Source organism: Poecilia reticulata, chromosome 18, assembly GCF_904066995.2.
Source record: "Poecilia reticulata chromosome 18, P_reticulata-male-v2, whole genome shotgun sequence".
Taxonomy (NCBI): Eukaryota; Metazoa; Chordata; class Actinopteri; order Cyprinodontiformes; family Poeciliidae; genus Poecilia; species Poecilia reticulata.
In genome coordinates this window covers 17,476,594-17,498,980 of record NC_088847.1, presented here as the reverse complement: position 1 = coordinate 17,498,980, position 22,387 = coordinate 17,476,594, and the positions used below count along the sequence as shown (strand labels likewise).

The following is a 22,387-nucleotide window of genomic DNA, read 5'->3' as shown; positions in this document are numbered from 1 at the left end:
TCAGTGGCTAACCAGAGAAAACGGTTTCAATTTGTAAGGGAACATAAAGATTGGACTCGTGGAAGAAGGTCATGTGGTCTGATGAGTCCAGATTTACAACTTTTAAACTTTAAAGCCTTTTAAAGTTTAAAGGCTTTAAACTTTAAAAGGCTTTAATTAAATAAATATTGAATTATTTTTTTTTCTGACAGCTGAATAGATTACTTTACTACCTGAAGAAGAGGAAATACGGCAAGTCATGTCGTCATTGCAACTTTCTCCAATATTGTCACATCGCAGGTTTTCCCCAGCATCATGCAAGCCCTGTAGTGAACTCATGATGGAAAAGCACGGAGCTGAACGTGAAGACTGTGTACTTGGCTTCAAAAAATTGTCTAAAAAAATGTCCAAACTAAGTTCATAGCAAAGCTTTGCCTTGGCTTGTACTCAAAGTAAAGCTGTCGATGCCAACATTGCACAGCAGAAATCAAGAGCAAGTCATGAACAGTGAGGTCGGCACAGTTGGTGCATCCCTAGATAGCAATGCTTCAGATATCAAGAAAGAAATACTTGCTTCACACAAGTCCTCACTGTGGGGAGAAAAGACGTATGATAAACAAAAAAATACATATATTGTTTGGTGCTGCATTGTAGAAAAAGTGAAATATTTTCTTGGGCCTAAAGAATTGACTTGCAAAAAAGATGTATAGACTTACAATCTTTTGTCCTGTTACTTAAAACTACAGTGTATTTTATTAGCATTTTATGTGACGGTCAAACAGAAGGAAGTAAAGAAAAGATGGACGGAGCTAAATACTTGGCAGTCTGGGGAGGAACCCCAATAAGTCTGAAAAAGATTTGAGACTTGGATGGAGGTTTGTCTCAGACCATATTCATGTGTTGGCCAAGGTGCAGATCTAGTTCTAGTTGAGAATCTGACCAAAAAAAAATAAAAAATTGTAAAAAATAAATTATTTTAACTCAGTTATCGTGTTGATTTACCACCTTCAATCAAAAAGCACAGATATGACATGACAAAATGTTAGCATTTTCAATGAGTACTAATTATTCTTCAACAGAGGATTGAGTACCAAATAGTCGTCTTGTTGTCTTTGGTTGCAGTTTTTATAAAATTAGGGAACGTTTGCGAATCGCAGCTTAACATTCCACGGCCAGCCGAAAGCAAAAAGCACGGTGCTGTTCACCTGATGGAACAGCACCGCATGAACCTGATGTCAGTCGAGCCAGATCCAACCTCTGAGATCCCATCAGTCTTTCCGGACGCCTCGGGTGGATCATTTAAATCATGTGTCCTCATGTTCGCAGGTCGTCGTGTCAACAAACATCGCCGAGACGTCCCTGACCATCGACGGAGTGGTGTTTGTAATTGATCCCGGATTTGCCAAGCAAAAGGTTAGCTTCCCCTTCCCCCCACCTCCTACACCCACCCCGCAACTCCTTATCTGCTGCGATCATCTGCGTCTGTTGCCTGAGAATCCTCAGATAAACACAGCAGTGCACAACTGACAGCAGCAAAGATGGAAAAGCCTGTTATTTATTCCCCTGACATTTCACCAGCCTGAAGCCAAGTCATACACTCGGCACAAAACAAGATTATATATTCACCGTGGCGAATTGGGCGCATGTGTCACTCTGCAGCTTTTTGTCATCATCTTGTAGATGCACTAGATGTTACTTTACTTTCTTAATTTTTTCTTTAAAAAAAAGAAAAAAAAAAAGCACTACCCCAGTTTAAGCATTTCTGTTTTTTGTTTTTTTTCCCCCCCGTTAAATCATTTCAAGGCTTTTCTCTCTGTTCCTCTCAGGTGTACAACCCACGCATCAGAGTGGAATCCCTTCTGGTCACAGCCATCAGCAAGGCCTCGGCTCAGCAGAGAGCGGGTCGCGCCGGACGGACGCGCCCGGGAAAATGTTTCCGCTTGTACACGGAGAAAGCTTACAGGACAGAAATGCAGGTGAAAAGCGGCGTGGCTTTAAGATGACTGAGATTACACGAAATATAAACTCAAGACGTCTCCTTGTACATGCCATTCTGCAGTCGCCCCGAGCATCTTGTATCCCCCAGAGCGACCTTATAGCTGTAGAGAAATTTGCTCTCACGACTCTTGGATTTCAGGATCCCAATTCTAAATCGCCTTCTTAAGATGTGTTAACAACATGGCCGCGGTGACAAATGAACTTCTAAAACCCAGTTTTCCACTTTCCTCAGGGTAATTCTATCCCATCACTCTTAGTGGCATGGAAATGTTTCTTTTTTCAAATAGCCCTTCAGATGCCCTACGCTCCCTGTTTTCTGTTTAAGCTGACATATGACTGATTCATGAGTAGATAATAATCACTGTGTCTGATTCACTTTAAATTGTTCCCTGGGCTTCCTTTCTAAATGGCACAGGACAACACATATCCAGAGATCCTGAGGTCCAATCTTGGCTCCGTGGTGCTGCAGCTGAAGAAACTGGGCATCGACGATCTTGTGCACTTTGACTTCATGGACCCTCCAGGTCAGTTTAAAGACGACACAGATTTTTAAGCAAGAGTTGCCTTGACAAATTCCTTAAAAAAAAAAAAAAATCCTTTATTATTTATTTATTTTGGAAATGGGGCATGATTGAGTTGAATCCATCTGAACAGGAAGACGGATTAAGCTAAACATAAGAATCTGCGGAAAGACTTTAAAATTGTCGTTCAGATCTCGTTCGCCCGATTTGATTAAGCTGGAACAAAGAGGTAGAGAAGGATGCAATTACATACCACACTTTTCAGATGAATAAAACTATGTTTTTGTTAAGCCATGCATCCTGCTCCTTTTACTTTGTGGTTATTCACAACTTTGTTCTAATCTCTCTCGCTCAATCCAGATAAAACGTTTGTAGCGTGATGTGGCGCAGCGGGGAAAGGTTTAAGAACTATGATCGCTCCAACGCTCACACGGGAGCGAGCAGAGCCAGCATGCTGCGGTTTTTCATTAGATTCGAGCAATATTTGTGTAATACAGAGGACATCAGATAAACACTTTCTTCTCCCAAGCTTTTTAGTCACAAGTTTAGATTTATCCTGCCAGCTAAAAGATGAGCCGGACCCAAACAGATGGAACAAGTCTCCACAAAGACAGTCCGGCTGTGACGATCGTGGTCGTGCTTTCGCTTTGGCAAAGTTCCATCTGAAAGCATTTAACAACTTTTCACGTTGTGGTTTTAGTTGCATCTCTTCAGAAATCACCGTCAGCACTTTTTTTCCCCCAACAACGTTGATGACTGCTCCACGCTGCTTCTCTGCACATTATCATTAGCCGAGCCTCTCTCCTTTGCGCTTTATCGCATTCTTTAATAAACCAAGAAAGACGTCTGGAGTGTGTCTTAAACAGTTTGTGTCTAATTGAGGTATCGGGTTATTGTATTTTCTAATGTATGTATTTTGAGATCCTCCCGAAGAAACCACCCACCTCTTCCTACCCCTTAACCTCCGTCTCTCCCTCCTCCCTTTTTCTCGCCATAATATAGTTTTCATCTCACCTCTGAGATTAAACCCATCTCTCCCCGTCCGCTGTGGCAAACGCCATTTGGAGAATGAAATTGGTTACATCAATAGCAGCACTATCACCTTAGCAATTGCCTTCCCTTTATATTCCTTCAGCGAAACGTGACTGACCTCCAACACTTCGCTCGCATTCCTCACAAAAAACGCGCAGGTATGCATCAACATACGGGATTGGCCTTGTCGGCGGAGTCTTAACTGGGAACAGTGGGGTGAAGGAAAAGGGGACAGGATTACCTTTTTATTTATCTGATCCACTCGGGGCAGAAGGTTTCTCCGGAAGCGGCTCCTGCACAGGCTGGTCGCAGGAGCTACTTGGGTGCGGCAGATGAAGTCTGATTTAAGTCTGAGAGTTACTAGACAGGTCTTATAACATGTATTTACAGTGGATCACTTTTTATATGCTGCGCTGAAGGTCTCTCGCTGGGAAAATGGCCAATATTGACTGAAGGAGTTGATAAATATACTGCATAAACCTTTAGAGATGGGGCTTTTTTTGTTGTTGTCTGCAACTGTTTTTATTAATAATTTTGGTATGTTTTAGTAATGTTTGAAAAGTAATTGCTGGATTTGAGTTTTGGTGTTTTTATCATCAAAGCCAGAGAGACCACTGGTTTATCTTGCTTTTCTTTCAACGGGAAGGAACAGCCCTTCTCTTTCCCTCGTGAATTTCACATGGTTAAGGTATAGCTCAAGTTTGAGTCGGTAAATAACGGTGTCAATTAAAAGAATCCATGACTTGATCAGACGGAATATCTGGTGGCGTTTTTAAAATTGAACAAATTTGGCTTCTTTTTCACATACTGCACACAATGGGTGGGCAATACGGACTTCGAATTTTATCACAATATTTTGTGGTACAATTGTGATAACGATAAATATTAAAATGCTGTTATTTCTTTAGGTGACCATATGGCTACTCGTAGCACAGCATTCAAAGCGCCAATAAAACAAATATTGCTTTAGATAAACCCCCTAACTCTATTTCCTGAAGGAGCCCATTTTCAATAGGTTTCTTCAGGATGCCACTTACTTGAAGAAGTGTGATTCGTCTCATGAATCTGAACACAGTAACTGTATTTAATCATATTTTCAAATTTACCATCATTTATTGACGCTCTCATGGAACAGAGTGGGGAAAATTGTAAAAAAAAAACAAACAACATTTTTGGTATTACTACCAGTTTTATGTTTTATTTAACATCATTGATTAAAATTGATCAAGCCAATGATAAATCAAAAATCTTGATAAGAAATTTTCACAATAAGTGATAACCAATGCAATAAATGGCCACCACTACTGTACACATGTGGATTTCTATGCACTTTAGTAGGATTTTTGCTAATAGGCCAAAAAGTTCAGTTCTGGTCTCGCATCGTCTTCCGTGTGTTTGCCGTGTTGTCACCCATGTTTCTTATGATGGTCTTTTATTTCAAAAAACGGTTCTGTTCTTTGTTCTCCCAGCACTTTGCTGGGCCAAATTCATTTTCCTGGTGACATTTCCAAAATGCGCCTTTCAAAACCGACGTGGTTCAGTGTACCTTTAGCCTTTTGCCTCATTGATTTCAACCCGGGTTAATACATCGGATTCTCGTGTGTCGAGCCAGTCGATGTTTGCTTTCTGATGAGTTGCGTCACATTTAGATTGAATTTCCACGCTGGTTCATCTTGCTAGCTGTACTTGGAAATCGGATTTTCACCTTTTGTTCAGCCCCCAACACAAGCCATCAGAATGGTAAGTAATCTGGCCGACATTCACCGTGTGGAGGAGGAGAAAAAAAATTTAAAAAGTAGCTTTGATAGACTAAATCAATATTTGTTAATCATAAAAAAACCACCTCCTTGCTGTTTGAAATTGAATTTTTTTTTTAGAAGCACTTGAGAGAAATGAAAGTGAGCAAACACCAGAGTCGGTGTTTGAAGCTAATTTTCAGTTAACATGCAACTGGTCATTAGGCGTCAGCTCTGAGGAGCCAAAGGTCAATAATTGCATCTGGAGGAAAAATCTTTTAACCAAACGGTGGAAGCCTTTTGTGTTTAAGCATTAAGTAGAAAGTTCCCCTGTAATTACATTAGTTGTTTGGGATTGCCAGAGTGTAGGATGAAAAATGAGCTCTGCCATGATTGCTTCTCTGCAAACGCCGCTGTCGAACGTAACTCTGGCCATCGCATAACGGGAGCCATCTCATTCTGATTCACCTCATGCATCTGGCTGCCAAATCTGCCAACTGCTTCCATTTTAGTGTTTGTTTCGTTTCTTAAAAGGCATTTGTCTTCTATTAAAGCTCAAAGTACAACAGGTGATGGAAGTGTTTTCTCTGTTCCCGGTCCTTTGAGGGCCAGGTTTATTTCTTCAAAAAAAAAAAAAAGCACTTTGCTTCTCCAGACACTGACAGATGGGATTCTTTCTATTTAAAAGTAAAATAAAAACAATGAAACTTTATTAACTGACTCACATTATGAACTACATAATCGGGACTAATAAAGTAATATATAAAAAACCCCACAAGCTATAACCAAGCTTACATACAGACAAAACGGGGGATTTCTGAGTGACGATAGTAACGCCATCCAGATGTAGCATTAAATAAAGCTTACATTTTTCTTTTGTTTAATTGGACTGTCAAGCAGTTAACTCTAGATAAAACAAATACATATCACGTCATTTGGCGTAACATTTAGAAAGAAACACACATATTTTAGCTTTCATGTATTGGCAAAAAGGACAGTCGGTGCTTGTACTCGTGATACTTTTAATAATATCCGACACATTTTTGTTTGAAAGTCAATTCAAATTGCACTCTTCAGGTAACGCCGCTATGAAAAGAATGACAGTTTTGCAAATTGTCTGCATCTGCCACCTGTGTGCTTCCCGCCTGTGGGGGTCGGAGCGCTTTAACAGCCCGTCGCTCCCGCTCTGTCCTCCCCAGCCCCGGAGACCCTGATGCGGGCGCTGGAGCTGCTGAACTACCTGGCAGCGCTCAACGACGACGGCGACCTGACCGAGCTGGGCTCCATGATGGCGGAGTTCCCCCTGGACCCGCAGCTCGCCAAGATGGTCATCGCCAGCTGCGAATTCAACTGCTCCAACGAGATCCTCTCCATCACCGCCATGCTGTCAGGTAATGCTCGGAGCTGGCCTGTCGCGTGAGGAGAGGCTGGACTGACCGAGAGAGCTCAGAGGACATGTGCAGGGGCTGCTTTCAGGTCCAGATTCCCAAACAGTAATACACGTTTATACCAAGACTGGAACTGGAACACCAGCTAACGTTTACCTTGCCTAGAAAAGTTAAAAACTATTATTGGACTTGTTAAGCTAGAAGCAATACTATTATTATGTCCCGCTTATATTGTAGCTCTCAAAAATGGCAAAAACCCCAAAAATGAATACAAAATTTTGATTGTTTCAACTCCACTTCCTAGTTGTTTAAGGCCACTTAGAATACATGTCATGTGTGCCTTCAGAACTTAACTACGAGGCAAGTGGAGTAAAAAGTCAGTAGTGTCAGCTGTTTGCGAGCAAGAAGGGTGGTGTTGGGGGGAATAAATGTCTGTACAAAATGTATAGGTGTAGCTGGAGCAGCACTAGCGCGCTACGGCAGTAATTGCACTTCGGGCTTGCCAAAGCAGAATGCTGCTCATTGAGATGAATCTTGACGCCTTTGAAGGGAGCGTGAGGGTCTTTGAGAGCGGGGAAATGGATTTAACTAGCTGTTTGGACGTGGTGTGCACTTAAAGCAGCTGTTTCAGGATGGAAGGTTTTTGCTGAGTTCATTAAAGCAAGCAGCAGAAGCTCACCTGAGAACGCCGCCGCCGCCGCCGTCACAGCAGCCGACCGTGAGGCTCAATAAACACAGCTTTTATCCATTAAAGGCACAATCAAGCACGTTCGATGTTAAGCAGGCCAGGAGCAAATTGACGGAGGGTAAAGGGCAGAACCAGACAGCCCCACTGAATCAGTTCTGTTAGATTGTGCACTTGTTTGGACTGGTTGTCAGATGTTAGCTGTAGCTCGTCTAAAACCAGGCTTACTGTGGAGGAGGATGGGGAATCCCATCGTCCTTCCTTCTCTTAGACCCTCCTCTCCCTTTCACCCGTAAAACTCTTGGCAATGCACTGTGCCTCGTTTGAGGCCTTGTTCTTCCCTCTGTTGGATTTGCTTAACTTATCCCTGTGGGCGGCTGGGGGGCCCATACCAACCTTGTTTAGTCCCACAGTGCTTCGTTCGACCCACGGAGGCCAAGAAGGTGGCCGATGATGCCAAGATGCGCTTTGCCCACATCGACGGAGACCACATGACGTTACTCAACGTTTACCACGCCTTTAAGCAGAGTAAGTTATGTATTTATTATTCTGTGTTACACTCATTTACATGTGAATGCATCGTGTTATTGAAAAGTTTGCAAAGGTTACCAGGTGGATCAGCGGTTGGTCAATGTCATTGTCCCCTGTTCGATTCCTGGGGCATTTACTGTGTCTTCTCTCTCTTCCTGTCTAGTTACTAATGAATAAATCCACAAAAACCTTTAAAAACCGTATTATATATATCAATTACATACAAGCTGATGTTTTTAAAACTTTATTTCTGTATATTGCGATGATTTTCTGCTTACTGCTAATGAAAACATTACATTTTAGATCAGACCAATGTTAATACATAAACGAAGAGTATGTTTAATACTTGTTTAAATGTTCCCACATTCAAAAGTTCCTTTAATCTGACAAACAAAACTCATTAAAATGCATATTCTAATTTATTGAAAATGGCGGTGTATATTTCAATAAAACCACAGTGTCAACAAACTGTGGTCCTTTGGTTATTGAAGGAGTCTTTAAATAAATTGATGATAATGCTCGCATCTGTGATTGGCCATCTTGGTAAATATGATCAAAATGGAGAAAGATAGCATCTGGTATTCACGTTTTGAGGTTTTAATAACATGCAAATTAGAGATACAAATTAATTCAAATAAATTAACCGCAGATTAACTTCTCGGTAATATTAACAGTTGAGACTAACCTGCTTAATGCTTCTCCAAATCCCTCTCCGCCACTTTGTCACAGACCACGAGTCCACCCAGTGGTGCTACGATAACTTTGTGAACTACCGCTCGCTGATGTCAGCAGACAACGTCCGGCAGCAGCTGTCGAGGATCATGGATCGCTTCAGCCTGCCAAGAAACAGCGGCGATTTCAACAGCAGAGACTATTATCTCAACATCCGACAAGCGCTGGTCACCGGCTTCTTCATGCAGGTCGGCGATCAGTCTGGTGGAGCTGCTATCGTATTTGAGCTAAAAGTATTCATTTGTTGCTCCCTGAAGCTCACCCTTTTTGAGGTCGGTCCTTCGAAAAAAACAGGTTTTTCATATTCGCAGAACACTCGCTGAAAACACAGCGTGGAGCTACAAGCACACCTACACACGCACGCACGCACACGCACACACACACATTTAGTGCCGTTTTTGTTTTAACCACATAACAAGAAATCCTATTAATTTGTCTCTTACTCAGGGATACAAATGGTGTCTTTGCAAGAAGCCATTTTCAGGGCCACGTGAAACAAGCAACCTGACAAGTTGAATTATGGTTCTAATATTGAAATATTTGTCAACATTAACCTTTATCTTGGAGACAAATTTGCAGCTCATGTTCAAGGGTTCACAGTGTTTGGTTATCACATCTTTGTTTGGAAAGGCCTTTATTGAGACTGATTGCCTTGTTTAATCACGACCGCCACAGAGGCTGGACCAAGTGGCTGCAGGGTGGGTGGTGGTGGTGGTGGGATTAGTCGTTTGAGGGCTTAAAAATAGGTTTCAAGCACCTGCTCTTTTTTCAACCATGCGGGTCAACAATAAAGAAATTTTTAAAAAAAGTGTCATTTCAATTCGTTTGGACATTTCCTTCATAACCGTCTGTTCTGTGAATAGGTTGCTCACCTTGAGCGCACCGGCCATTACCTGACGGCAAAGGACAACCAGGTGGTGCAGCTGCACCCCTCCACCGTGCTGGACCACAAACCTGAGTGGGTGCTCTACAACGAGTTCGTCCTCACCACCAAGAACTACATCCGGACCTGCACAGACGTCAAGCCGGAGTGGTGAGTTTCAGATCGCTTGTTCTGCTCTGTTCGTGTTGAGTTATGATAACTTTATTAGATTGTATTATTCTGTGTAGGAATTGGCTTCGACAAGTTTGAAGGGCTGTCACTCTGGAATATCTTAAGAGTGCCTTTTAGAAGTATTTTTATTCATTCATTCTGTAATTTATCAACCACAAACTTCAATGTTTTCTCTTTATGCTTTATGCCCCGGACTGAAACTAAACAATGTATAATTACTGGATGAAATGGAAGGAAGCAAAGTTAAACATTTGACAAATATTACATTCATTGTGATTAGTCGGAACGCTTTAGTGTCCATCCATCCATCCATTTTCTTGCACCCTTGTCCCTTAATGGGGTCGGGAGGGTTGTTGGTGCCCATCTCCAGCTAACGTTTCGGGCAAGAGGCGGGGTACACCCTGGACAGGTCGCCAGTCTGTCGCAGGGCAACACAGAGACACACGGGACACACAACCATGCACACACACACACTCACACCTAGGGGCAATTTGGAGAGGCCAATTAACCTGACAGTCATGTTTTTGGACTGTGGGAGGAAACCGGAGTACCCGGAGAAAACCCACGCATGCACAGGGAGAACATGCAAACTCCCTGCAGAAAGACCGGGGCCGGGAATCGAACCCAGAACCTTCTTGCTGCAAGGCAACAGCTCTACCAACTGCGCCACTGTGCAGCCCGCTTTAGTGTCATTAATGCCATTAAAAAAAAAATTAATATATTGACGGCACCAGATAAAAAATAGACTTGAATTCTTACTTGTCAATTAAGCATGAAGTTTTTGTTTTTTGATCTTTGTGTGATTTTCATCATATCTCACAATATCGATATGAATAAGTTTGCAAGGTGCTGTATATTTATTAAAAAAACAATTGAAAAATATGACAACAAATGTGATCCAAACAAACAAGCCAGTCACACCGGTGCGTCTTTCTGAGCAACCAGCTAACCTGAAACGACCCTTTTAGCCGTTTCTGTTCCCCCTGTGTGACCTCGTACAATTATGTTCCAAATTTGTTATGCTTGCTCCAGCAGTCGCCTCGTGAATATGGAAGAAAGTCTTTTTTTTTGTTGTTTTTTCCTCCCCTACAAGAAAACACGGGAGACAATTTTGTGACTGTTGACTTACCTTCTTTTCCAGGCTGGTGAAAATTGCCCCGCAGTACTACGAGATGAGTAACTTCCCTCAGTGTGAAGCAAAAAGACAGTTGGAGCATATTATTGCAAAACTCTCATCCAAGGAATACACTCAGTACTAAGAAGGCCTGCGAGTGCTGCGGCAGTACAGGGTGTAAATGCGAACTCGTTTCAGTGTTCTTTGTCTTTTTAATTCCCACGAAGGACACAGTGTGACTGTTTTTTTTTTCGTCTTTTTTTTCCCCCTTCCCTGCACCAAATGCTTTCTCATGTTTCATGAACTGTGGGATATTTATTTACTGGACCTTTTTTTATGCAACATTGCAAACAGGCTAAATAGGTTTAGAAATATCTTAGAAAATGAAAAATTCTGTCTGATGCATGATACTTGATGTGAATTTCAACATCCCATTGTTTATTGCTACTTTAGAGGCATTAATGTATTAAGAGTGGCTTTTGATCAGATGTAATTAAACGGCATTTTGATGTAATGTTCATCTCATTTCCCGTCAGCTGTTCCGTTTAATAAAAAATGCATTTGTAATAACTCTCTCTCTCTGTCGTCATTACAATTAAAGCATAATCTGCACATGAACTTCTCATTCGCTCGCTCAGATCCATTCGCTTCCCGACCTGTGAAAGCCGGCCCGTTTTCCCTGCCTCTTTGGGGACGTTAAATCTTCTTACGTGGGGTATTGATAGCTCGAGAAACAGTTGGAGTTGAGGAGGAATGTTAATTGCAAATGTTTCAGAACAAGATCGGTGTGAAAATCCCTGCTGTGCCAGATCCTGTTCAGGCTGCGCTGCTTTTGGGCTGGTGCCTCTTGGATGTGGAAGGTAAAGGCATCGGGTTGAGAGAATCATAATTTCCTCTTGTTTTCTATTCAGGAAAAAATATATTTAGTAGTTGGTAGTGAAAGTTGGATGTTTGTTGCCTTGTATAGCAAATGGAAAAGCTCATTGGTCTATAAATTAGTCAGAATTGAATGCTCTGACAGCTTTAGGAAGATCATTTATTTATTGTGTTTATCAGGTTAACAAGATGCATAGAGTTTGATTGAAGCATTTTCCAAGTCTGGATGACTGTGGGGAAAAAAAAAACTGATTATGGAAAAACGCTTTCATTTCCAGACATTCTTTATCCTAGTCGCTAAAACTTGCACCCATCCTTCCTTTCGTTTTTCAGACCTCAATTAAAATCTGCAAATTTATGACAGCATTTTATGTTTGTGCTTTAAAAATTGGTCAAAGTCATTGCAAATCCTAGTGGTATGAATAATTTGACTTGGGAGTGTAATAATATTTTGCAATTTAAGTTTAAATCCTTTACTCCAAAGACTGATATCTGAAAGATATTTTGTTTTGAATTTATTCTCCAGGCAAATGCAGTTAGCATGTAATAGATCTGTGATTTCTTCTTTTAAAAAAGTATTTTACTCTTTTTTTTTGTTTTGTTTTGTTTTTACATCCACTGTTCACTGATGAACTAAGAAAATGAACAAGTAAGCATTTTTACAACACCTCCGTAGCGTCTGGATGTAGGCAGGCGGAGAAACCAGACCCAGCATTTGGGACTGTTTTTTTTGTTTTTTTTTAAATTAAGCCTGCAGATTCTGTAATGTGCCACGTCAGGAAACGACCACGTGTGCTCCAATGTTTTTGACTGTTGGGGAAACGAGTTTCTGAGCAGTCGGCCGTTTGCTCGGGAACACACGGAGCGACACAAAAAGTCTCCGTCTGACTAATCAGGCCAATAGAAAAGCCATTAGACTGAGCTGATCTGGAAATTATATGGGATTGATCCCGAGGTAAGAACAGTTTTTCATGCTCGGTACTTCCGATTGATTCACGCTGCCATAATTACAAATGAAAATCATTATGTCTCCAAGCTGTATTTTCTCCAGTGTCTGATGCGAGCGCCGCGATTACGGCCTGTATGAATGAGGACACGCAGACATCCTTGTCAACACCTATTAATACTGGATAATTAATATTAATAAAATGGTATTTGCATGTTTTTTATTTTCAAAGCTATTACAAGTGTGAAGGTTATTCGAGGCCAAGGATGTAGTTTATTTGACCCTACAGCTGCTCTACATCAATACTCGCATTCCTAGCTACAGACTAGAGACAGCTTTTTATGTTTTATATTTTGATAGCACAGTCAGTGCCTTGCAAAAGTGTTTAAAAAAACCCCCAGATCTTTAAAGCTTCAATACATTTGATGTCAGATAGACACAAATGAGTGCACATTTCTAAAAGGGGAAGGAGAAGGAAACATGCTCTTCCAAATTTTCTACAATTATTCCAGGAATGGAGGTGTCTGCTTTCTATTCAGCCCCGCGGGTTAATACTTTGAGAATCACGTTTCATGGCAATCTCAGCAATAAGTACTCCGGAGAGCGACTCTATCGGCTTTTGACATCAAAATAGTAAAATTTTACCAACTTTTCTGTGAGGCAGTTTTTTGAAGTGTTGCCTCAGATTTATTTGAATTTAGGTCTGGACTTCGAAAGAGGTGTTCTTCCCATTTTAGCACTAGCTGAATGGTTTTGGTTACTAACCTACAAGAAGGGGAACTTCCACCACTATGTAAAGTTTTTCTGCAATCTCTTAACACCTCACCTTCCTGAGCTCTGTGCCGCTCTGCCAAGGTAACTATTCCCTTTTCCCTGCCTGGTATGTCAGTTAAGGTGGGTGACCATATGTTGGCTGGTTTCCCATTGTGCCTAAGTTTTTTCATTCTCAAATAATGGATGAAACATGATTGGTGAGATGTTGAAAGCTTCTGATATTGTTTTATCTACTTTAAGATTCTCCACAACTTTATCCTTTATCCAACTTCATGTGAAAGAAGAGCTGAGTATAAAAAAACTTCGCAAAAAAAAAAAAAAAGTAAGAACGAAAACCGCATACTTTTCATTTAAGTCCAAAAGTATGCACCGCTTTTGGTTGCCGCGTACCTTTGGTTGATTTGGCCTAAGTCGCATGACGTCCCAAAAAGACGCGTTGCACGGGGTTTCCATACTCTAGCAAGGCGCTGTAACTCGCCGAAAAAGTCGCGAACACAAACAAAAAGAAACAAGAAAACAAAACAAAACAAAAAAGAACAAGCAAGGCAGGTATTGTTCGGCGTCATTCCAAACAGCGTGAATCACCAGCTCGCTGCAGCTCAATCTCCTGCCACCCACAGAGTCCTGGATGGTGCCTCATCATCATTTGAGACCGTGGGGTAGAGAAAGTTTATTGCAAAACACCTCAGCATTTCTGGAAATCCATCCACCCACTCATTCCTCCTCCTCCTCCTCCCATCCCACGCCGGTCCTTCACCCCCAAACAGCACCACGACAGGTGTCTTATCTCCATCGCGCAGCACAAGCACAGCCAATCTTCCAGGAAGACGGCGGCTGGAATGTGACAAATCCATCTGTCCTGGTTTGAATTTGTATGCTAATTTGAAGTAATAGCCCCTTTGGTGACAGTGCAAGGGAACAATTCAATCATGCCATCTATGACAGTTGCGTCCCGGGCCTTCTCTGTGATATGGGAGTATATGCACGCAATGTCTGGGTTAGGCTTGATAGATTGGTTCTGTAGGTGCGCGGTGGCATGTAGACTGCATGTTTAAAAACCGGCTGCCAGTTGGAGATGAATCACGCAACGACTAAAGGCACCTGTGCAAAAATGAGCAGCTACTACCGTCTGGAGAACAAAACAAAAAAAAAAAAAAAAAAAAAAAAGAAGGGAAACGATGTTTGATCTGAAGCTATTTATTTCCAAGCTAATCTTCTGGATTGGCAGCCGTCCTTAGCTCTCGTTCTCACTGCAATTGTTACCGCTGCTGCCACCCTCCTGAGATACGTGCGAACGGTAGCGGTGCCCCATCACGCCAGCACAATTGTGAACATTGTCGGGCTGAATTATCTCTCGCTGTTGATTTGATTCAGAGGGAAGCTTTTAAGTGTCACTGGGCAGGAGAGGGGAGCAGGCTAAAGAAGGAGCTGAGAAGATACAAGAAAAAAAATAAAATAAAATAAAATACGGGCGCGAGCACATTTATGTGCTCTCTGTAATCTTTAAATTAATCTGCAGCTCGGGAAAAGATTATGGTTGATGGTGACAGATAAGGCTAAAGAAGAAGCCTCTCTAACATTCTTGATTCTATCGTTCCTTTTCTTTTCCCCTCAAAATACATTTCATTACAATATGACACATAATAATCAGCGCAGCTGTCGGTGAAAGATCAAAATCTCCCGAAACTCTTTTTATTTTCAAACGCACAGGGATGTATTTTAGCACAAGTTGCAGCCCCGACACTCTTAGCGGGCCTCACGAGAGCCGGCGCGATTAGATGCGCGAGCTTGGCCACGACAAGAAGCATATCCCCCCCCCCACACGTCTTTCCTAGCATCTCTGCTGCTGCGGGGAAGACCCAGACAATGTCCGGACCCGGCTCAGTGCCCGTTGACCAGGCTTCAAACGGGTGCCGACCGTGCGCGGGGGACGCATTCGATCCAGCCAGCAGGGCAGCAGACGTTGACTGATGAGTCGACAGGACTCGCCCATCTGACTGCAGGGGTTTGCATCGAGATAAATCGCGTCGGTGAAAGACAGCTCTCCAAATGAGGCCTGTTAGCAGCGATTGTGCTAAACGGCTCGGAGGAAACGAAGGATCCTCCGCGGTCAGCAGAGGAGAATCATGGGTAGGTTTAATTAAGAAGAAGAAGAAGAAGAAGAAGAAGAAGAAACATTCTTCCTTTCGAGACGTTCTGGGCAAAGGAGGCCATTTGTAATATTCCACACGCATTGATTTCAGCCATGTTCACAAGAACATTTAGAATGTTTAAAACATGTAAAAATATCAGAGAACATTATAAAAACACGACATCTAGTCTGGCTGGATTCAGCAGTTATCTCATAAAATGAAATAATGATGAAGTGAAAATGGTAACGCTCATAGGAATCAAATGGCAAATCAGCATCCAGGAGCATTATTCAGATGTTATTGATTAGTTGATCATTGGGTTTTTGTGTCCTATTTTACAGCTGACACTGTATTCACGTATCTATGTTTTAAAAAAAAAAATGGAGTAGTTTTTTTTCCCCTTTTTTTGTTTTACTTTCTTGATTTAGCATGCAATACCAATGCAACGTAATATAATATAATGCAATGTGATACAATATGCGCGCTGTCTTGCATCACAGCAGGTTTATTTACACACACAGATAGAATCTGAATTGCACATTACAGGATGAGCAGATAACGGAGTTGTAACCTGGACAGTGATCCCAGATAGAGCAGCAAGTGCACAGAAGATTGGCTGAAAAAGAAAATGATCAATGTGCTTCAAAAGTCCAGACCTCGACTTGACTGAAATGCTGAGGCGGGTCCATTAGAGAGCTGTACGCAAAACTCGATGAACAGAGGGATTGTTGTGAAGAGCAAGATCTGGCAACAGTGACTAGAATTAAGTATTTTATGTGATTTTTCTCTCAAGTTAAGAGTTAAAACGTTGTAGAACCGGGGAAAGGAAGGCATCGTGTTCATAATACCTGAATGCATAAAACTGAACAATAATAAGAAGGTGTACTTGCTTCTTAGCATCACTGTATTTGAAATTAAGAGCTGAGACCATTTTGGTTTCTACTATTTCCACGCAGTGTGCAAATCAGAAAAGATGTACGTGTAACAGAGGAAACTTAATGACTCACCCTGGAGACATTTGAATAAGTTGTAAGTATATCCACCAAGTGTTTTTTTAATATATTTTTTTATGCTTTCTGTTTTTGTATCGGCACTTTTAAGATTTACCCAATTACACGAAAAGCAGTCTGTCACCTTCTGTTTGAGTCATGCTTGTTCTTTTTCTTTTCCTTCAGAAAGACCGGCTGAGTTGAGAATCACTAAATTAGTCTGCGCGTCTGCCAGCTGCGTTTGGCTGTGTCATTTTTTCTAATCTAAGTTTTATGCCTTTCTGATAATGCGCCGTAATAAGGAGAAAATGAGGTGTATATTATTCTGTGTTATAACTGGGGTATCTGAAATAGCTATTGGCAGATTATAGTAGTAGGTAAAAACCTCGGATTATACGTTTGATTTTGCTACATCATCTCCCGTAAAACCATATATATGCAAATGGCTTTCACTTATACCACATGATTCAACTTCTGCCCACGCTGGATTCCAGGCTTAGCTTTACTAAGAAAATTTAATGTCAGCAGTCTTTGTGGAGGAAGACGAACGATAAAGATGGATGTCAGCCTATAGCAGACTGTGTAACAAAGCCAGCAGGAGGGTGAGAGAGATGTCATTGAAGACCAGGAAGAAACGCACAATACCCGTACGTGTATTGTGCGTACTGTATTGTGTAATAATTTCAGTAATATTTTGTCAGCTTGCACATCCCTGTAACCTTAGAGTTATGTTAAAATCCTACTATGATTAAAAACAAAATAATGTATCTAGTAAAGTTCTGTATTCTAAACATGGCAATGTCAAAAAGGAGGCTAGTTGAATTTTTGTACCTTTTGTCAAGGACGGAAAAGAAAAGAGTCTTAAGTGCATGCTCCTGTCAGGTCACACGTGATCATTTTGTTAAATAACTTGGCATGTTACTAGCCAAAGATTTTGCATTTTGCAATTGTTTTGGTTGACCACAAAGAGCTAGTCTTTTGTGGTTTGTAAAAGGAGAAATGCCCAATGTCATTTATGCAACAGTATTTATAGAATACGTCCAAAATAAATGTAAAGTCTGACTGTAAATAAGGTACAATCAGTAGCCTCATCTCAATTAACTTAAATGGACTCTTAAAGTATAACAGTGTGTGCAAATGGTATGATGACTGTTACAACTGTAAATTATTTAAACAAATTATGTTAATAATAACATTAAGACGTACAGTAAAGAGGATTGTCCCAAACGCCAAGTCATGTGGAACTAAAACTAACTAAATACTTGCAAGAATCGTTTTGCAGTAGCTGGAACTTGAATGTTCACGAACATTGAGGAAATGGAAATGTATTTAAGATCAACCAGCGAGCCAATTAACAGAAAATCAAATCAACTGGGTATGTTTCCCCCCCTTTAATTTTCATCTGCAGTAGCAAATCCGAAAAGCTAAAAGTTTGTGACACAAAAAGCAGCGTTTGACCCTTAGCTGACACCTGAAGGAGGATGTGTGTTTGAGGGGAGGGGACCGCACCCAAACGCATCCTACCTCCGTTTTTGGGGGAGAGAACGAACCACGTGACCAAAAGAAGAAGCAGCCGCCTGCATACCGCCGCTGTTCGACTGATACCGACCACACAGCTGAACCGAGCTGAGCGGGGCTGAGAGCAAGAACAGAAGAGGCACTCGTCGAGGGAAGACTTACAGAGCAAAAACCAAGAATCTCCTCCGACTCCCTCCTCCGACAGAGGCGGCTGGCTGGCTGGCTGGCTCACCATGGACGGTTATGGTCGGACCGAAGATGAGCTGTTCTCCTCCTCCTGCCTTCTGAACCTCACCTGGGAGACTTGCTACGAGCAGGTAGGGCGGAACTTTCTCCTTCACGTCTCGGCTAAATGAGCGGTCTGTCGCCAACGAGCTGCTATGAAAACTAGTGTTTTTTTTTCTTTTTTAAAGCGAGGAATAAGCAGGTGCAAGTTGACTAACTTTATTATGTGTCACTCGGTAGTTCTTTTAACCTGAAATGTTGCCTTTTGCAACTTACTAGGTTCTCAAAATTAATAGCACCAGTAATATAGACAGAATAAACCGTATCCGTATGAAGAAACTGAACGTGATGATACCTTGTTAATATATGCACTGTGGTACTTTCTGCATTTCCTAGTTTCCAGGTAAGTGTGTGAAATCTGAATACTCAAACTTCAGGAAGTGACTGTGTGGTAAAGTTTGTCACATGGATCCAAGTATGGGGTGCCAAAAGTGCCACAATATAAGAAATATCTCAAATATTTATTTAAACGTGGCATAGATACATTTAAGTTGGGTGTAAATACATTTGTCAACATTTTTGTATATAATATGTATAATAAATCAATGAGAATTTTAAATGTATTGTTTTCCAGTGCATCATGAAATAATTTAAACTGGAGAAAACACTTAAAAAAAAAAAAAATTGAAATATGTGTTCTTTTGTAAAATATTGCAAAATAAGCAGTGTTAGCCTCACACACACTGTTTTATATTAAGAAGGCTGATGAATAAAAAAAAAACACACCAAGACTGGAATAAATATTTTTACTTTTTCTATATAAAAAAACAACATTGTTAGTAATGACATGTGTAACCGAATGTGCATTTAATATATTTTCTATACATGTTCTTCCCATTCTACTTGATAAATAATGTATCAAAGTAATTTGTAAGTTAAGTATTTACCGGATTTTTGTCACCGTTATAACTCCATAAAATCCAGGCTCGCGAGGCCTGTCTTCACCCAGGTGTTGTGTTGCTGTTTGGAGATAATCACCTAATTCATTCCTTGAGCTCAGTCATTTCTGCCTTAAAAAAACAAACAAACAAACAAACAAACAAACAAACACTCATTGTGTGCTCCATGAAATCCGTTATCATTCTAATTTGTCAGAGTGGCTGAAATCATCTGACACAAGAAAGCTAGCGAAATCACCCTCCGAATGCTAAGAGGGCTCCCGGCTATTTAGCAATTTACGCTCAATGATTGATGCCAAAATATTCTCTACAGCGATTTCTATGGTAATTTACTTGAATGCCACCATGAGAGCTCAGGATATACATACAATACGTTCACATTCCACTGTGATCAAGCGTTAAGGTTGCAAAAAAAAAAACCCGAAGCGGAGGAGGACACTTAAACAATCACTTTCCCATGCTTTAGTGGGCTGCCATTTGAATTACGAGTAATCACAAATTAAAGAGGATTAGACCCTTTTAAAAAAGGCAGAGCGCCTGATTTGCTGCGCTGGGGGACATAATGCAGGAGTTATCCAGGCGAAAGGGAAACAAAAACCACATGGAAGCATGTCTCAAAATCACAGTCATTGGGAATGGCAGATTTTTTTTTTTCTGTAAATGTTCAACAATTAAAGCTCCAGCGATTTCAGCTGCAAAATTGCTTTCGGCACATCAATCCAGGAGCTGAGCATTTGTACAGAACTGAATGTGCTTTAATCCCAGCACAAATTATGAATGTCTTCCATTTGTGAGTGAATGGCGAGAAAAAGTTCATAAATCAGCTTTAATGATTTTGAATGTAACCATTTCCAGTTGGAAATCATAAACAGAATCATTAGCTTTTTGTTATGCTGCCGGCTAGAGAATATTTTGTTGAAGCTTGGATTGTTGTGGAGAGAAAACCACAAGTTTAAATCAAGTATGAGAGTCGTAATGTCACTGAAGAAATGTAAATCTGCGTCTAAATGATTTACATATCATCAAAAAGTACAATTATTTCAGTACTTCCATTTGGCAAGTAAAACTCCTGTATTGTACAGATTCTTTACACATGTTCTGATAGACTTCAAGTGTTTCTTCCTGCTAATTTTGATTATTTCTTACATCTGAAACACCAAATTCAGTTTATTGCGATGGTTAGAATTTTACATGCAGTACATCCGGAAAATATCCGCGGCTCTTCACTTTTTCCACATTTTGTTATGTTTGAGCCCTACGCTTAATTATATTCTATGAAATAAAGAAATCTCAAAATGGAATTGTTTACACTGACTTCTACAGCTTAAATGGAGCTCAGTTGTGGTAAATCCATCTGACTGGAAATTTGTACATAAGGTTCCACAGTTGGCAGCGGGTCAGAGCGTAAACACAGCCAAATTTGAAGAACTGCAAAGAAAAATGGGCCAAACTGCTTACAGATAAGGTGTGCTGAGTTTCTGGCATCGTGTCCAAAATGACTTCAGGCTGTAATGGCTGCCGAACTTGGATCAATAAAGTATTAAGCAAAGGCTGCAAATTCTTACACAAGTGTGATTTCTTGGTTTTCCATTCTTAATACATTTGGAATAATCTTAAAAAAAAGAAGAAGTTTTTCCACGTTGTCATAATGTGGCATTTGTAGGTAGAAGTTTGAGGAAACTTCAAATTTGGAAAATCCAAATTTGAAAAAGTAAATAACATGTGGAAAACGTGAAGCACGATGAATACTTTTTACAGATACACTCTCAGATGGTTTTGTAATCGTCTCTGGTTCAGCAGTGGCTCAAACCTGTTAGATCACATCATGGATACGTTACATCTCGTCTCTCTTGTAGTACAGACTGAATGTCCCTCAAACCTTTAAATGGACTTGGCTTCAAAATCTTTCTCAAGCCTGCAGTTATCCCTGTTGTCTGTTACTACCCAATAGTAAGTCCCGCCCACTCCTCACAACTCTTAGGACTCACTACTGCCCAGTTCTCTGTCTAACAGGTCCGGAAAACCCCCAGAAACTCGGGTCTTACCCTAGCGATAGTTTGTGGAGAATTATCTGTTTAAACTGGGGTCGGAAAGGACTCGTCTAGCTCTGACTACCTTCAATCCAGAAGTTATGACCTTTTACAGTTGAGGGGCAGTTCGCTGAGTAGCCCTCACAACGACATAACCCCTACAACCACTCCTGTTAACGGTAGCTCCTTCCCTAAAATAACGGCACTTGTTAACGGCTAGATTAAATTTAGTGACTTAGAGTTAAGTCCCAAGGTCATTATTTTAACACTCACCAGAGGAAAACACAAAGCCACCCTGTCTCTAGCATCATGTATATTGTTTTACTATATTTAGGAGAACCAACAATAATCGAGACTGACACAATTAAACTCACTGTTCACAATTCTCATTAGAATCTTTAGAATTATAATTTTATTAAGCAAGCTTTAGCAGGGGCATATAACAACAAATTAATTTCCAAGAGTTATAAAAGAAGCAAAAATATAATGAAATCAACTAGGATTAATCACCTCCTTTCCTTATTCTCATTCCTAACCTGTTTCACTAAATTCACTGAGCGAGGCTTTGGGAGAAGCTGATCACCTCATACCCGATGGTCTTTGATCTCGGCAGCTGTAATCTTTTGCGGTCCTTGGTCAGAGTCTTTGTCCAGCCGGAGCAAAATCCTCTTTACTGAAGAGAAGCGGAGAGAAGGCTCACGCTTTCCATTGAACGTGCAGACTCTTTGTCTTTGAAAGACCTCCGTCTCTTTTCCAAGTCAGCTGCACCGGAGTTGAGAGCGTTGAGTAGAGGCGGCGGATTCGGTCGGATATGGAACCAGGGGTGTTGGCGTGTGGAACTCGTCCCTTTTAGGCAGCGTGAAATCATGGAGTAGTTACCCTTGGTCCCTCGGTGTGATCCTCCGCAGATCTTTAGGCAGCTTCCTCTGCTGACTCCCTTTCTGCGCTGCGAACGAAGAACGCTCGTTCTGACTCGTGCATCGGTATTTATGCACTTGTGTTTCCATGGAACCTGCCCATCGCATTGGAAAGTACCGGACTCTTTCTCAAGTTTTCCAATGACTCATCCCTGCCTCTCGCTTCATCGGGGCAGTTCCCTTTTCCATCAGGGCAGTTCCTGTTTTTTCCGTTGACCATCTGTTTCCAATTCTGCCGCACCCTTGTTTTC

General features: G+C 41.1%; 2 protein-coding genes across 3 annotated transcripts in view; both read left to right on the top strand.

The window, feature by feature from the left end:
- The window catches only part of dhx15 (DEAH (Asp-Glu-Ala-His) box helicase 15), a 32,462-nt gene extending 21,122 nt beyond the window's left edge, over nt 1-11,340 (top strand). For both annotated transcript variants that reach the window (XM_008435819.3, XM_081600114.1), the window contains exons 7-14: nt 1,306-1,392; nt 1,806-1,955; nt 2,393-2,501; nt 6,466-6,657; nt 7,745-7,867; nt 8,600-8,790; nt 9,466-9,635; nt 10,798-11,340. In XM_008435819.3, the coding sequence (XP_008434041.1) occupies nt 1,306-1,392; nt 1,806-1,955; nt 2,393-2,501; nt 6,466-6,657; nt 7,745-7,867; nt 8,600-8,790; nt 9,466-9,635; nt 10,798-10,915 (1,140 nt within the window). In that variant the 3' untranslated portion in view covers nt 10,916-11,340. The remainder of the gene's footprint in view (nt 1-1,305; nt 1,393-1,805; nt 1,956-2,392; nt 2,502-6,465; nt 6,658-7,744; nt 7,868-8,599; nt 8,791-9,465; nt 9,636-10,797) is intronic.
- A 6,643-nt stretch (nt 11,341-17,983) lies between these two features.
- ppargc1a (peroxisome proliferator-activated receptor gamma, coactivator 1 alpha) overlaps nt 17,984-22,387 on the top strand; it is a 344,879-nt gene continuing 340,475 nt past the window's right edge. The window contains exon 1 of the mRNA XM_081600109.1: nt 17,984-18,322. Within this exon, the coding sequence (XP_081456235.1) occupies nt 18,239-18,322 (84 nt within the window). The 5' untranslated portion in view covers nt 17,984-18,238. The remainder of the gene's footprint in view (nt 18,323-22,387) is intronic.